Here is a 15545-nt window from a genome sequence, read left to right as displayed (position 1 = left end):
CCGTCAACCCGTTCGTTTGGGGGTGGTATGCAGTGCTTTTTCTATGACTGGTGTTAGTCATCATCATCAAGCACTGCATCAACTCAGATGTGAAGGCTGCTCCTCGATCGGTAATGACTACCGTTGGGGCGCCATGTCGGAGAACTATGTTGTGAACGAAGAACTTGGCAACTTCTGCTGCCGTTCCTCTCTCAAGGCAACCAGTTTCAGCATACCGTGTTAAATAGTCGGTCGCGACGACAATCCACCTCTTCCCTGAGGATGTCATTGGAAACGGCCCAAGAAGATCCATTCCAATTTGCCGAAATGGAGCCTCGGGTGGGTCTATGGGCTGGAGAAGGCCGGCCGTCTTTAGAGGTGGTGTTTTGCGCCTTTGACATTCGCGACATGTCTTCACATAATGCTGCACCGATGCTAACAGCTTGGGCCAGTAATATTTCAGGCTGAATTCTGGCGAATGTCCGGCTGACGCCCAAGTGGCCCGACGACGGTTCATCATGGCAAGCTTCTAATATTTCATGCCTCATGGCTAACGGCACAACGAGTAAGAACTTTTCCTTGTTGTGTCCGAAGTTCCTTTTGTAGAGTACATTATCACGGAGACAGAATGAGGATAATGCCCTCTTAAATACACTTGGAACTTGGGAGTCATGCCCTTCGAGGTACTTTATCAATGGGAGCAGTTCTGTGTCAGCTCGTTGATGCTCGGCGATATCCGAATCTTCCACCAGACAAAGGAATGGGAAGTCGTCCTCTTCTGAAGGAGTAGAGTCCAGTGGCGAGCGTGATAAGCAGTCAGCATCGTTATGCTTCCTTCCAGACCTGTATACAACGGTAATGTCGTACTCTTGGAGCCTGAGGCTCCATCTCGCAAGTCGCCCCGACGGGTCTTTTAAGCTTGCCAGCCAGCAAAGTGAGTGGTGGTCGCTGACGGCGCGGAACGGCCTTCCGTAGAGGTATGGCCTGAACTTGCTGATGGCCCATATTACTGCCAAGCACACCTTTTCTGTCACGGAGTAGTTTTTTTCAGCTTTTGAGAGGGTGCGGCTGGCATAAGCTATTACTTTCTCTTCTCCATTTTGCCATTGAACCAACACCGCGCCGAGACCAAGATTGCTTGCATCTGTATGGACTTCGGTATCCGCGGTCTCGTCGAAGTGAGCGAGGATCGGCGGCGCTTGTAAACGTTCCTTTAATTCATTGAAAGCTGCTTCTTGTTCCGTATGCCAAATGAATGGTTGCTCCTCTTTTGTGAGTCTGGTTAGAGGTTCGGCAATTTTCGAAAAATTTTCCACGAATCGCCTGTAGTAAGCGCATAGGCCCAGAAATCGACGCACCTCCTTCTTGTCTCTCGGCTTGGGAATTGTGCGACGGCCGCAGTCTTGTCGGGGTCCGGACCGACACCTTCAGCACTGATTACATGACCCAGGAAAAGCAGCTTTTCAAATCCAAACTGGCACTTTTCCGGTTTAATAGTCAAGCCGGCCGATTGGATAGCCTGAAGCACTAAACGTAGTCTCTCTACGTGCTGGTCAAACGTTGCAGAAAATACTACAACATCGTCTAAGTAGACTAAGCATGACTGCCATTTGAGGCCCGAGAGGACACTGTCCATCATGCGCTGGAATGTCGCCGGCGCACAACAGAGGCCGAATGGGAGTGCTTTAAATTCATACAGGCCGTCCGGGGTTACGAAAGCAGTCTTTTCACGGTCTCTTTCATCCACCTCAATTTGCCAATACCCGCTTTTTAAATCCAATGACGAAAAATATCTGGCGTGCCGTAGCCGATCTAATGTGTCATCAATACGCGGCAAAGGGTATACATCCCGCTTGGTCACGCTGTTCAGTTTCCGGTAATCAACACAGAATCTCAACGTGTTGTCCTTTTTCCTGACAAGAACTACTGGTGATGCCCACGGACTGTTGGACGGCTGAATGACATCGTCCTCCAGCATCTCTTGCACTTGACCCTTTATGACCTCTCGTTCTTTTGGTGAAACTCTGTACGGGTGTTGATATACTGGCCTTGTTGCGTCGTCCGTTATTATTCGGTGCTTAACGATCTGCGTGCGACGTACTTTTGACGAGGTGGAGAAACACTGTGAGAAATTTCTTATAAGGTCTTCTATGACTTTCCTTTCGGCTGGCGATAGATTTCGGCTGATCGAAACTGCTGCTCCAACATCATGCGTAGTTTCCGAAGTATGTGGCGCTGACGCCAGGCTACATAAATCTGTCGCTGCAGTAAAACTGTGTAGAAAGGCGATGGCAGTGCCTTTTGCAACATGCTGAATTTCATTTCCGAAATTTGTGAGCAAAACATTGGCACACCCACCACGTAAGTGAATAATGCCCCGAGCTATGCAAATGCCTTTCTTTAGCAGTAGTTCGACGTTGCCATCCGCTATACCTTCGGAATCGACGAATGCGTCATTTCTTACGCCAACCAGCACACTGCATCGTGGTGGCACGGTTACGTCCCTATCGATAACCCGCAATGCAGTGCTCTCTACCTCCTTCTTGTCTATCGCCAGTTTCGTCGAGAAAGAAACGCTAGAATTCTGAAGGTTGATTATGGCACCGTTCGCTAGCAGGAAATCCATCCCGAGTATTACTTCTCTCGAGCATTCTGGAAGCACGATGAAATCAGCGACGTAAGTAGCACCCTGAATTCCGATTCTCGCAGTGCATCTTCCCAGAGGTGTTATAAGGTGGCCCCCAGCCGTACGTATTTGTGGTCCACTCCGTGGCGTCAAAACTTTCTTTAGATCCCTTGCGAACGCATAGCTTATGACTGAATAATCGGCACCAGTATCTACCAAAACGCTCAATTCACGCCCGTCCACCGTAACGCGCAAGTCTGAAGAAATTTTTCTTTACTTATCGTGGGCGTCGTTTTCTGCTCGTCGCTGCTGCGTTGGGGCCTTGACGGAGGATCTTCGCTTTGTCGAACATCAGCGGCCTTGCCTCCCCAGGTCGCTGGCTTTAGTTTTCCTGCCGCGGGCTCATTGAACGACGCCTTGGTGAACTTGAAGATGGGGAACTTGAACGCCGGGGGCTTGGCGATCGATACCGAGTAGGTGCTGGTGACCTTGGCTGGTGCTGAAAACTAGCCGTTGGGAATTGATGCCTCGACAGGTAATCTTGTATTTCAATGGGTCTTTCACCATTACGCGGGCAAGGCGCATTTACAGAAAACCCACGCAGACCGACTCTTCGATATGGGCACATTCGGTAAAGATGTCCAGCTTCTCCGCAATGAAAACAGAGCGGCGTCCTGTCAGGTGTGCGCCACACGTCGCTTTTTCGTGGCCTCAGTTCTCCTAGAAAGGGCGAGCCGTGCGAAGCCGATGGGTGGCTACTGGGGGCTGCGAACGAAGCATTGTGCACGGCGGGTTGGCGTAGAGCGTCCGCGTACGTTGGTACACGACGTTCCTGCAGCGGTTGTTCGAGCCGGATAGGTTGCGCCTCAGGTTCCGGTTGAAGAAGTGCGTGCCGAACTTCATCACGAATGACGGTGGCGAGGGTAGAAACTGTGGGCGTGACTTGTGGCTGCAGAAGCTTCTGAAGCTCTTCCTTTACGATGGATCGCACCAGTTCCCTCAGCGCTTCACTGTTGCTGCCTTGGCTCACCGAAAGGACGTCCACTGGTGCATTACTGGCATCACGGTTGTAGTGACGGGCACGCTGCTGTAGCGCCCTCTCTATGGTCGTGGCTTCAGCACGGAACTCGGCAACGGTGCGTGGGGGGTTGCGCACCAACCCTGCAAACAAGTCCTGCTTGACTCCACGCATCAGGTGGCGCAGTTTCTTCTCTTCCGTCATGTTCGCATCGGCGCGTTTGAAGAGCCGGGACATGTCTTCGATATACATGCTGACGCTCTCGTTCGTGCGCTGGTTCCTGGATTGGAGAGCGTTTTCTGCCTTCTCTCGGCGATCGGTGCTGGCATACGCAGCGAGCAAGTGTCGTCGAAAATCTTCCCATGTTGCTATCACCTGCTTCGTGATTCTCAAACCATACCCTCGCCGCATCTTCCAACGCGAAGTACACGCGGCCCAGTTTCCTTGCCTCGTCCCAGCCGTTGATCTTTGCGACCCGCTCGAAATGCTCCAACCAGTCTTCTACATCTTCGAACGCATCGCCGTGGAAGGGTTCAGGCATGCACGGTGGGGACACGATGAGTTCAGATGATGCCACCGGGCTGGCCATCGCTCTGGAGTTGACGGCGAACGCTGCCTGTGTTGCTGGAGCAGTGGGGAGCGGTCCGAATTCAGGCGGGTCTCCTCGAGGCGGCGGCTTGAACGCTGGTGTACTGGAGTCAGTTCGCCAGATTCCAATCGTTGAGGATCAGGGCTCCGTTCTCTTGCGCCAAGGGGACTTCCAATCATACCCCGCACCTCCACCAGAATGTAACGTATTGCAAGAGGGGTCACACAAACACTGGTTTTATTATGGGCGAACTTGTGCCCAGACAAGTAGGTGAAATAAATGAGAGTCCGCTAAAGCGTTCCACACAAGTGTCTCTTCCCGAACACACTTCTTCGTCGCCTCGCAGATCAGCCGCACTGTCTCGAGCCCGTGCACGAGGAGCGCCGCGGTGCCACAAGAAGCGCGCGCAGGCGCGAGACATTGTAGACGCTTACATAGCGGCTCGCTGGTCCTCTTGTTGGAAAGCATATTGAAAGCAGTCTTTGCGGCAATATGTTAATAAGCTCCACCGTACTGACTGTACCTGGGCAAAACAGGGATGCCAGGTCAGAGCAGGATGCCAGCTGCTTCCGCAGAAGCTCCTGCAGCACCAAGTGGCCCTCCTCCACACACTGGTTCAGGAAGACGGTCCTGCAGACACGCCCCTTGTTGTATAGACGCGTTCCAATACAAGTCTGTAGGCACTTACTTGACTGTCTGCTCCCAGACTGCATTCCACAGGGGCCACGGTCTCTGGCCAGGCCCAATTGCATGGGCCACCCCATAGTAGCAGAGAAGGACACAACGTTTCACGTCCAGCCTGCACACGAGTCCGCGAATACACAACTGAAACAACACGGCAGGGAGAGACAGCTGCAAAACGGGGTGCTTCTGCTGATGTAGCATGGATGCTATGGACACGCAACTGGCATTCCAAAACATTTGCAGCTTTTGACTGTCAATTTAAGAAGAGTATTCTTGTTTAGGGATGGGCAAACAGTAAATTTAAGGTTCGAAGCAAATAGTGATTTTGTCGAATAATTTCGAATCGAATAGTTCAAATAGTATATATCACATATTATAAAGAAAAATGAGCATTTTGCACAATATTTTTAATAATTGTAACTAGGTGTGTGCGAATGTCCTTTTTTTTGTTTCAAAGTGGAAGGTAATTAAAATAGCGGAAGGATTTGAATAGTAATAGGGTGCAAGTTATAAGCTTTAATATATGTTACGTTTTAAAATTTGCTATACTTAGCCCATGCGAGCCTGCATAACACGGTTTTAAACTAAAAAAAAATAGTTAATCGAGGTGCAGGTGATATGTACATTTGACCTTGACGTGTGGCTTCGCTGCAGTGCAGATTTTCCCTGGATAGTGGACAGGTGGTTTCACGGCATAGCAGCCCCGCGCCGCAGTGAAATCACCTTATCAGGCGGGTCACATGCGGTCTAATATACATCTATTCGTTCATTTCGAATACTTCGAAATTTCTAATAATATACATTCGTGTCGAAGTGAATTAATTCGAATACTGAAATATTCACCTGAATATTCGAAGCACTCGAATATTTGCCCATCCCTATTCTTGTTATTGATAAAAATGAAAGCACCTCTGAAATAGTGGCAGACATACATGTTGCAGCACACCAACCTGCATAATCGGTGTTACATCAAGGGATCTCAAACTGGGTTCTGCGATACCAGGGGTTTCTGTAAGGACATTTTATGGTTCCCCGGATGGCCAGAACGAATGCAACCAACATGATTTTGTCTTCCCCCATTAACTCACACAATTTAATAATTGAGAAGTGAAATCTTGCATTGCATGTGGTGTTTAACGAAGCCACCAGAGGTCCACAAATCACTCACGCAAAGATTGATCGTTCTTTTTTTTTTTGCCAGATGCAGCATCAGAATGGAACTGCCGTTGCCATTAAACCGCTCGATTCCCCTTTCCACCAATTACCGTCGAAAAAGTGACAGATAATATTTTTGACTGACCCCAATAGTGATGCATCGTGATGTGCAGTGTAGCAATTGCTTCACATCTCTGACAAGTCCTGTGCAGGGCAGACTGGACACTGTATAAATGATGGGCTCGTAGAGCACAGTCGCAATTGAAGGCACACACACACACAAACTAAATGTTATAATCTGGAATGCCGAGAGTCAGCACATAGCACCTATGCTGCATTATGAGGCAAACTAAGCACCCTGCTTTAAATTTCACAAATTCTTTATAGTATCTCTCTTTGCCAAAGGCTCAATCTCCAACCTTCTCAAGCAAAGTCACTCACAGCTTACAGGACGAGTAGCACTGGGTGAGAAATTCCAGCAGCTTTTGAAGGCACGCGTGACTGGCGCTTTCCGGGTACTTCCACAAGTAGCATGCGACGATCTCCAGCCTGCGCAAACGGAATTTCATAGCATTCCCTAGTGGCCACTGCAGCAGCCACTACTGAGAGCATCACTGTAGGAGCATTTTGACTCGATTACCTGTCCAGTGAGGCTAATGCCACCAAGAAGGGTGGCATGACTCTTCTACAGCAAAAAGAAAACACAAGAAAGGAGACAGGAGCAAAAGGGGAGAGTTGGGCTAGTTGGTTTGGGTACATTTTAAAACAGCGCAAAAGATGAAAGACACAGAAGAAGACTTGACAACACGAACGCTGAGAAAGAGATGAAAAAGAACAGAACATACGCGCTCGACCTATGCACACGACAAAAAGACTACAGGCTTGCAGCATCATTAGGTATTAACCAAGTAAGTTGACTCGCATTCAAGCAACGCAATGGACGGTGTGCTAACACACATGTCGCCATTTTTGCAGATAGCGAATGCTTCAGCTATCTTTCTTATGCGAGAATTGCTGTGCTAAAAAACAGAGGTCGTGCGGCAGAACTCTGGAGAGCTCCCACAAGCGGCAGAAAGTGAAGAAAAAGAACAGAACAGCGCTCATGTTGGTAAGTCTTCTTCTGTGTCTTTCGTCTTTTGTGCTGTTTCAAAAAGGAGACAGGATACAGCCTTTCTGCTCTCCGCAGAATGCCATGACTGGATAATTGGGGCATATCATAACAACATCATTAATTTGAAAAGACAACACAAGAAAAGACTTCACTAATACACGTTGGTGGACTAGTTGGTTAGAATGCATAGTTGAATGGATAAGCATGACTTCACAAGGTCAGAGAAAACGTGTCTGTTCCTTTCTACGTTCTAGTGAAGTTGTGCTTACACGTTCTATCACATGAAAGAAAACCAAACACAAGCCCCACGTCGCGTCTCCTTTCCATGGTGCACAAGCAGCGGCTAAGTGGCTTCCTCCATGCACATTGCAATCCCATACAAGGGGTGTTCAAATGAAAAGGTACGAAACGACACTCTGCGTATAAATTAAGACTTTATTGAAAACATACACCATAGGCCTGAGCACAACAATCCCTTTGATGAACGTGCCGAAGGATTCCTTGTTCCCAGAATTCCTGTGGTCGTGACGAAACCAAGTGCTCGACAGCGTCCTTGAGTTCGTCGTCCAAGTTGAAGCGCTTCTCATTTTCTCGTGGACTTGTTGGACATGCAGTCTTCCCCGTATACCTTCCCTATACGGCAATGCATGGTGGCCAGTTTAACACCTTCCGCTGTCAGAAATGGGATAACACCTCGCTGCCCCTCAATCGTCGAAGTTTGCAAAAGTGAACGCCATCACATCCTCATACGCACTGCCGCGTCAATTGGACGGCGCTCTTTATGAGAGCCTCTGCTCTCTCCTGCGCGTGCGGGTGTCCCCGCATGCTCTAATCCACGGCGGAGAGTGCAATCGCAACCCTATATGTTTGGCTACATTCTCCCATAGAAGCATAGGCATCTATGTTAACGGTTATGTTGTTATGACGTTTTGTACCTTTTCATTTTAACACCCCTTGTAGGATGTGCGCGGTGCTGCGTCCATTATCAGAGAGATAACTGTGATAAGAAGTGTGATGGTGACCTGCTGTTTGCATGTGGCAACGAGAATGACTTCTTTTACTGAAGGAAAGAAGGTGACTTTTAAGGGCTCATTTTTCTTTGTTAGACACAATATTAATGGGAACTAACAGACAATAATGCCGAGGAAAGTATAGGGGGTGTTATTTGTAGTAATTAGGATATAAATGTGAGGAAAGTAAAGTGGACGAAAAGATAACTTGCCGCCGGCAGGGACCGAACCTGCGACCTTCGAATAACGCGTCTGATGCTCTACCACTGAACTACGGCGGCGTTCATCCTCTCGTCCACTTCATGGGCTATATACCGTATACACTCGCGTAATGAACCCACTTTTTTTTTCAGAAATGTTGATGCAAATTTTGAGGGAGGGTTCATTACGCGGGAAAAAAAATTGTGGTAGGTATGAAAGTTGAAATTTCGCATGACGGTGTTCAGAAATTCGACAATTATACCTCAGTCTAAAAAAGTAAGTGTTTGCACGCAATGTACGCGAAAAAAAAAAGCTGTATTGATGACGCCAACCGGGCCACTTTCTGGTGCTCCTACTCGCTTCCATCGCCGTCAGTGTCTTCCTCGCTTATGTCGCTTGCTGCTGCCGCCTCGTCATCGCCAGACCACAGCGCATTGTCTTCTGTACTGTCCAGGCTATTGGATATCCCAGTATTCTTGAAGCTCCGGACTATCATATCGCTCGGAATCTGGCTCTGCGCCTCCAGAATCCAGCGGCACAGCATCTCAATGGACGGCCTCCATATTTAACCGGCAGGAGTCGGGTCGTGGTTTCCGTCGGCCATCCACTCTGTGTACAGCCGCCGCACGTTGTCTTTAAAAGGCTTATTAATGGAAACGTCAAGGGGCTGCAACACGGACGTCAGGCCACCGGGGATCACCGCGATCAGGCTTACTGACAGAACCACGTTGCGAATGCATGGTTGCTGCTTTGTTTGCATGCCGCTGTGCCTGCGTGGCGCTATAAGCAATAAGGTTTCTTGTGCGTTCGACAGATGGCACTCGGCCGCAAAAAAGGCGCGGCTTTCAAATTTTGACTCTTGTCTGCGTTCGTGCTGCTTGCAACTTGTTGTTAAGCGATGTTTTTTACTTTTGTGGCGTCATCATTTTGAGATATAATGGCGTGATTTAACGTTGTTTCGGTCTTCAACGACATTATCAATCAAACCAAAATCAAATCAGCATAAACACACAATAAAAAAACCTTTTTTTTTTCCGAGGACCAAAGTGGGGGGTGGGTTCATTATGCGAGTGGGTTCATTACGTGAGTAAATACGGTATGTGCATTTAAACCTACAAGTGTTAGTCAGCACCGATTGCAGCCATGGCAGCGAGTGTGGAACACTCTTTTTCTGCCTGTTGACGTCACGTAACACGTTATCTTTTTACGAGCCGGCAGCATACCAATAATCCCTCGCATACTACCTGAAGGCATCAAGTCTGCCAGAATGAAACCCTCGCTATGAATGAAGGAAAGAAGGTGAGTTTTTTCTTTAGCTGCCGGCTCGTAAAATGATCACGTGCTACGTGACGCCAACAGGCAGAAAAAGAGTGTTCCACACTCGCTGCCATGGCTGCGATCAACGATGACTAACACTCCTAGGTTTAAATGCACATATATAGCCCATAAAGTGGACAAGAGGATGACCGCTGCCGTAGCTCAGTGGTAGAGCATCGGACGTGTTATTTGAAGGTCACAGGTTCGGTCCCAGCTGGTGGCAAGTTACCTTTTCGTCCACTTTACTTTCTGCACATTTATATCCTAATTACTACAAATAACACCTCCTATACTTTCTTTGGCATTATTGTCTGTTAGTTCTCATTAATATTCTTTTACTGAGGCAACCAAGGGATGCTGATATGGCTGGGCAGAGTCTCGGAGACCACCATATCTGCGCCACTGTGACACTACATTAGCATATTCATAGCAGGTCTTATTGAAAACCTATATGGCAAGATTTTTTTTTTTTTCGCAAGTATCACTTTACAGGTTGTCTGAGGCCTTCCTATACTCCACAGTCAAACCTCATTAATACATACCCGCTTTAAACGTACTAATGTTTACAACATAGTTGCAACGAGCTTCAATCGAGTCTCATAGAGCCTAACGCATTCACTGACTGCTTAAGCCATAGTGGTTTGTCCTACGCCTACTGCTTAGTGCATATCCTGCGTATTGCAATAACTTTTTGTGCCATAGAAGTTGACTGTGCCACTGAACTTGCCAACACACCGATGTGCCGCACAAGGTTTTCTGTCTTTTCGAGAAGTGCGAAGTCAGAATCAATGATTCTGACTTCGTGCGACTTTGACGAAGCCTCTGCAGGTAAGCATCGGGAAAGAACAAAGGCGAGGGAAGGCGGCCACAGACGAATGTGCTAGTATGACTTATTGCCGACAACCTTATCACAATAAGCATCTTCAACTATCTGCTCGGGCACGCGTATGGCATAGCACAACTTTAAGCCTACTGCACGCTTTTAATAGGCGCTGAACACGCTGGGCTGCCAATTGCTGCTGCCTCATTGTGTGTGACCATGTTCCAAGTGTGCCCCACTTTGTAGAAACAAAAGCAGCTCACTGTTGCCTAGTTGAGCGTTGTGGGTCGCCAGCGCAGAGAAACCTCACTGCATTGACACTACCACATTAAACGCAACGACGCATACAGTACAGCAAGCGTGGAACTGTTGTAACCATACTGCACACTTTTATTAGGCGACAACACAAATGCGCCTCTGTCCACTGCCAGGACCACTGGAGCATCGCAGAGTGCGCATCGCCTGCAGGAAGCTCATCGCCACGTTAACCCAACAAGCTAATTGCCACATCTGTGCATGGTCTGGAGCAGAGTGGGTACGAAGAACACTCCCATGGAAAATGTGCGCACACAGTACAGCAAGCGGCCCGGCAGTGATGGCATGAGCTGAGTAGGCGACCCGCTGCACGCAACTAGCCAGGGGACGATCAGCTCCATGTGCATTTCAATGAAACTGTGTCACTTTTCACCAACCGTAAAATGCCGAGGAAGTGCCCCCATAAGGTGAAGGATAATGTGACCAGATTTGGGAGGGGGGCGCTTGCTCAGTCCCGGACCAAAATTCAAGATGGCGGCGGGAGAGCCGCTCCAAGATGCCTATCCATGTTTCAAATGAAATGCTTTATTTATTTACTGTTTTATTCCCCCTCATCACTATCAAACTCATCAAACGACTCCTCAAAGTCGGACGCAAAAGTTGTGTCCGCGCACTCGGCCTGCAGAGACCTGTGGTGGTACATGGCTGACACCGGAGAGCCTGGCGTGCAGCGCACCATCCTCCGAACCACCTGATGCATTAGATATGCCCCACCCGGTGAACGATGACCAATATATGACCGGCCACATGACAACGGAATTTCATAAACAACATTAGATACGCATTCAGTGTACTCATTCTTGTGGTTCTGATTACACAAGCGATGCTCGTCTTGAAAAAAAAGTGGCCGCAGGGGAGGTGGGCTTGGGGGAGGGGCGCTTGCTCGATCACTGGCGCTTATTTCAAATCTCCCAAAAAAGGGAGGGGAGCGCTTGCTCGGGCGGGGGCGCTTGCTCGGCATTTTACGATAGTAGCAAATCACTGCACAGCCGCATACACATGTATCACTAAAAGCCAATACTGCCCGTTCTGTCGCTATGTCAGTGGCTGCATATGCCCGACCCTGTAATAGTTTTGAAGTTCTCCTTGGCGCCGCCAACACGCGCTCTGTTGGACGATGAAACGAGAGTAACAGAACCTTTTTTGCCCTTTGGCAAAAAGAAAGAAACGGATTTGTGGTGGGTACTTTAGGCAATATTTGCTGTGGCACCGCATTTATTTCTTCACTGGCAGTGATATGGTGCACTTCAGGAGATGCAAATTTGTAGGCTTGGGCGAATATTCGAGCAGTTAGAATATTCAAGTGAATATTACAGCATTGCAATTCGCTTCGTAATGAATTTAAATTACACAAAATTCCGAAGTATTCGAAATGAACGAATAGACATATAAACCGCTTGTAACCCCCTGTAAAGGTGGTTTCACTGCAGCACAGGAGTGCTATGCCATGAAAACACTTATCTCGGCGAAATCCGCACTTCCGCGAAGCCCCACTTCAAGGTAAAATGAACAAATTACCTTCACATCGATTCATCACTTTCTAAGTTTAAAAGCTTGTTATACCAACTTATATGCTCTAATTATAGCAAATTTTAAGACGTAATGTATTTTACAGGTTATCACTTGCATTCTACTGAAAGTCAAATCCTGCTACTGTTCAAAGTTGCTACCACTTCCCTTTGAACCAAAAAGAATTACATTTGCACATGCCTTATTTCAATTTTAAAAAATATTGTGCAGGTTAGTTGGGTCATGATAAATATGCTCATTTTTCTTTATAATATGTGATATATACTACTCGAATTCGATTTGAAATTATTCGACCAAATCACTATTCGCTTCAGATTCACTTCGAACCTAAAATTTACTATGTATTTGCACAGGCCTACAATTTTGTACTTGGTGGTTACTGCGTACTGTCATTTCTTACTACCATATTATACTGCATTCCCGAAAGGTGCGTATTTAACGAGGTTTCACTGTACTTGCTTTATTGCATACCATATCTATGTGCTCCTATTGAATGTTCATGCTCAGTTGCCTTTATTGCAGTGTCATGAATTTTGCAGCTTTTGTCACGAAGTTTACGTTTATTTTTTTTTTTCTCATTATGGACATACATGCAGATTTTTCTGGCTTCAGTGTCATCTGCCATAATGTGTTGTCATCAATTCTTCCCAAACAATGTCCACCCACCTGGACATCACTTCTCGGCAGCCGGGCTTGGTGGCCAACAATGCAGCAACCGCGGTGCCCCACGCCTCCAGCTGGTGCAGTATCTCAGCAGCCAGCCACACCTGGGCGCTCCTTATGCGCTCCTCCTGCCTGAGAGAACATTCTTTGAGAGACCACTCGACAAATCATTGTACGAGCACTCACTGGTTGAGCCCAGAGATGGCCCGCTCCTGCAGCTGCTGCATCAGCAGCTCGTGCCAATCTCCGAGAAGGCACTGCCACACGCCCTGGTCTGTGTCGCTCCTGTGCAGGCTCAGCTGCAGAGCAAGGAACTCCAGGGCCAGCACCTGCACACATTACAGCCGTTGTGAGCGGCTTGATATAGGTGCCACGCAGGCGTCATCTATTTATCTACCCTGGCTCCAAACTAAGCCTAGGAAAGGCATGACCTAAAGCTGTTCACTCCTCTCACCAGATGTGCTTGTTGGCAGTGGCTTCCAAGGTCAGGTCCGCAAACAGCCACATCGTTGGCAAGTTTTCACCCGTAAATATAAAAGCCACCAAGTGACAGATGCAAGTGCAAAAGGAAGTCTTTCATTCTGCACACATCAATTACAGTTACCAACTTAATACTGCAGGGAGCATCCCACAATATTATGCGATAAAACAGTAACCATCCACACTCTGTGGACTGTGATTCCCTGAGCCGATTCTTGATTCTCTGTTCTACCTTCTTGGCCACAGAGTTTTATGCAATATTACCTAGAGAGATATCTGCCACCACTATTGCCACGCCCCCTTCATGTCTTATTTTGATGTATTCGGGTTTGACCAGCAAGGACGGTTAGCAACGCTCGGCGCTGACCGTGCTGTAGTGTTCGGGAAGCTTCGCGATTGTAGTAGATCACCAGATGTCACGTGGTCGTGACGTCAACGAAGGCAGCAGTCAGCACGTCCGAGATGAAACTTTATTTGGCCGAACTTGTGGCCGGGAAACTGAGAGTTGAACTACAGCAATACACTGATAGCGGCAAACAGAGCGTCGACCGTCGATCAACTGCTCATGGCTTGGACACGCCGTCTTTTATACATCACGCATCGACTTTCCAGTCTTATCGCTGGTGGTCACGCAAGCTCCGGAATAATCTAGACTATTCGCGTCCTGCAGGCAATCTTGACAAAATGATCTACTACAATCGCGAAGCTTCTCGAACACTACGGCACGATCAGCGCCGAGCGTTGCTAACCGTCCTTGCTGGTCAAACCCAAATACATCAAAATAAGACATGAAGGGGGCATGGCACTATCTATGCAAGTTCCCTAATCGGCACCATGAAAATGACAACATGCAAGCTCCCATACCAGAAAGCAATGTTTAAATTTTCCCATAACCATTGAGTGGGCCAGAGAGGTCATCAAGAGGCAGGGGTTTCCAGCCACCTTGTGCAACCAACAATCCACTGTCTCCAAATCTACTGCCAATGAATAAAAAGTGAATAGATCCATCCGTTATCGCGCGCCTTAGAATCAAAGTTCAAAGTTGCTGCTTGAGCGACAACCCCCCTCTCGCATCTTTTCATGCTCGCTCAAAATGGCGGGGCGTTTCTTGTCTGCTTCGATGCTGGGCCTCCCGAGCGGGGTAATGTTATCGCATGCACCCTCCGAGCAATGGAAATGGGCCGGCTTGCTTGATCTCTGCTTCGGCCACGTACATCGCTCCCGCTCGCACGCTTTTACCCGCGGTAGAACATACGATGCGTGGGGGGATCTTTTCAGCTTGGACTTTATACGGGACATGACGCCGACGGCAATGGCAAAAACCCGTCGAGACTGTCCATATAATTGCTATCGCAATAATACAACATTCTCATTTACGAAAACGAAATAACTGTTTGCATGTCTGGCACATCAGTTGTGCGAAGGCACTGTTTACAATACACCATGCCTAAAGTGGTAGCCATATGGCTGTCCCATGCTACATTACAATTGATGTGCATAGTGGCTTGAAAAAAAAAATAAAAGTTAGTCTAATCAAGAACAATGACCCTCCAGTCTGAAGAGAGCATACTGAACTGTAACAACGGAGGCCACACGCAGACGTGGTGGTGATACATTGGTTAGACCAATCCAGACTGTATGCTTTGAAGCTTTAAAGAGAAAAAGCACAGCAATTGGGAATAGGAGGGGGTTCCATGGAAATCTGGAAAAGCTGTTGGTGTGCTTGGTACCAGCCCAAGATAAACATTCCAGATCAAAACAGATCCATTGCTGTGTAAGCAAGCAAAGACCGAAAACTTTGGAGCAGTTCGCATAGGTTGCACTTGCGTGGGGACTGCAAGGTGCAGACAATCAGAGTTGTAGTAATGTGCAGTTGGATCACCAGTGAGCATATGATTGCTAGGATTAGAGAACAAGTCACAGTTATCCAATGGACTTCCATCCAAAGTCATGTGACCCCCCTATCAACAGCCAGCCGAAGAGCCCGGATGAAAGTGCGGCAGTTTTGCTATCGTCTGCTATCATCATGTATTTTAATAGCTGTCGT

At 47.9% G+C, this 15545-nt stretch overlaps 1 protein-coding gene across 1 annotated transcript in view; it reads right to left on the bottom strand.

The window, feature by feature from the left end:
* LOC125756134 (uncharacterized) overlaps positions 1-15114 on the bottom strand; it is a 34166-nt gene extending 19052 nt beyond the window's left edge. Inside the window, exons 1-6 of the mRNA XM_049416482.1 lie at positions 15094-15114; positions 13205-13347; positions 13022-13150; positions 6493-6600; positions 4901-5011; positions 4736-4842 (exon numbers count right to left, since the gene is read on the bottom strand). Of these exons, the coding sequence (XP_049272439.1) occupies positions 4736-4842; positions 4901-5011; positions 6493-6600; positions 13022-13150; positions 13205-13347; positions 15094-15114 (619 nt within the window). The remainder of the gene's footprint in view (positions 1-4735; positions 4843-4900; positions 5012-6492; positions 6601-13021; positions 13151-13204; positions 13348-15093) is intronic.
* Positions 15115-15545: the final 431 nt, after the last annotated feature.

This window comes from Rhipicephalus sanguineus, chromosome 6 (genome assembly GCF_013339695.2).
Source record: "Rhipicephalus sanguineus isolate Rsan-2018 chromosome 6, BIME_Rsan_1.4, whole genome shotgun sequence".
Taxonomy (NCBI): Eukaryota; Metazoa; Arthropoda; class Arachnida; order Ixodida; family Ixodidae; genus Rhipicephalus; species Rhipicephalus sanguineus.
Note: the sequence above shows the minus strand (reverse complement) of the source record. Positions and strands in the feature narration are given on the sequence as shown.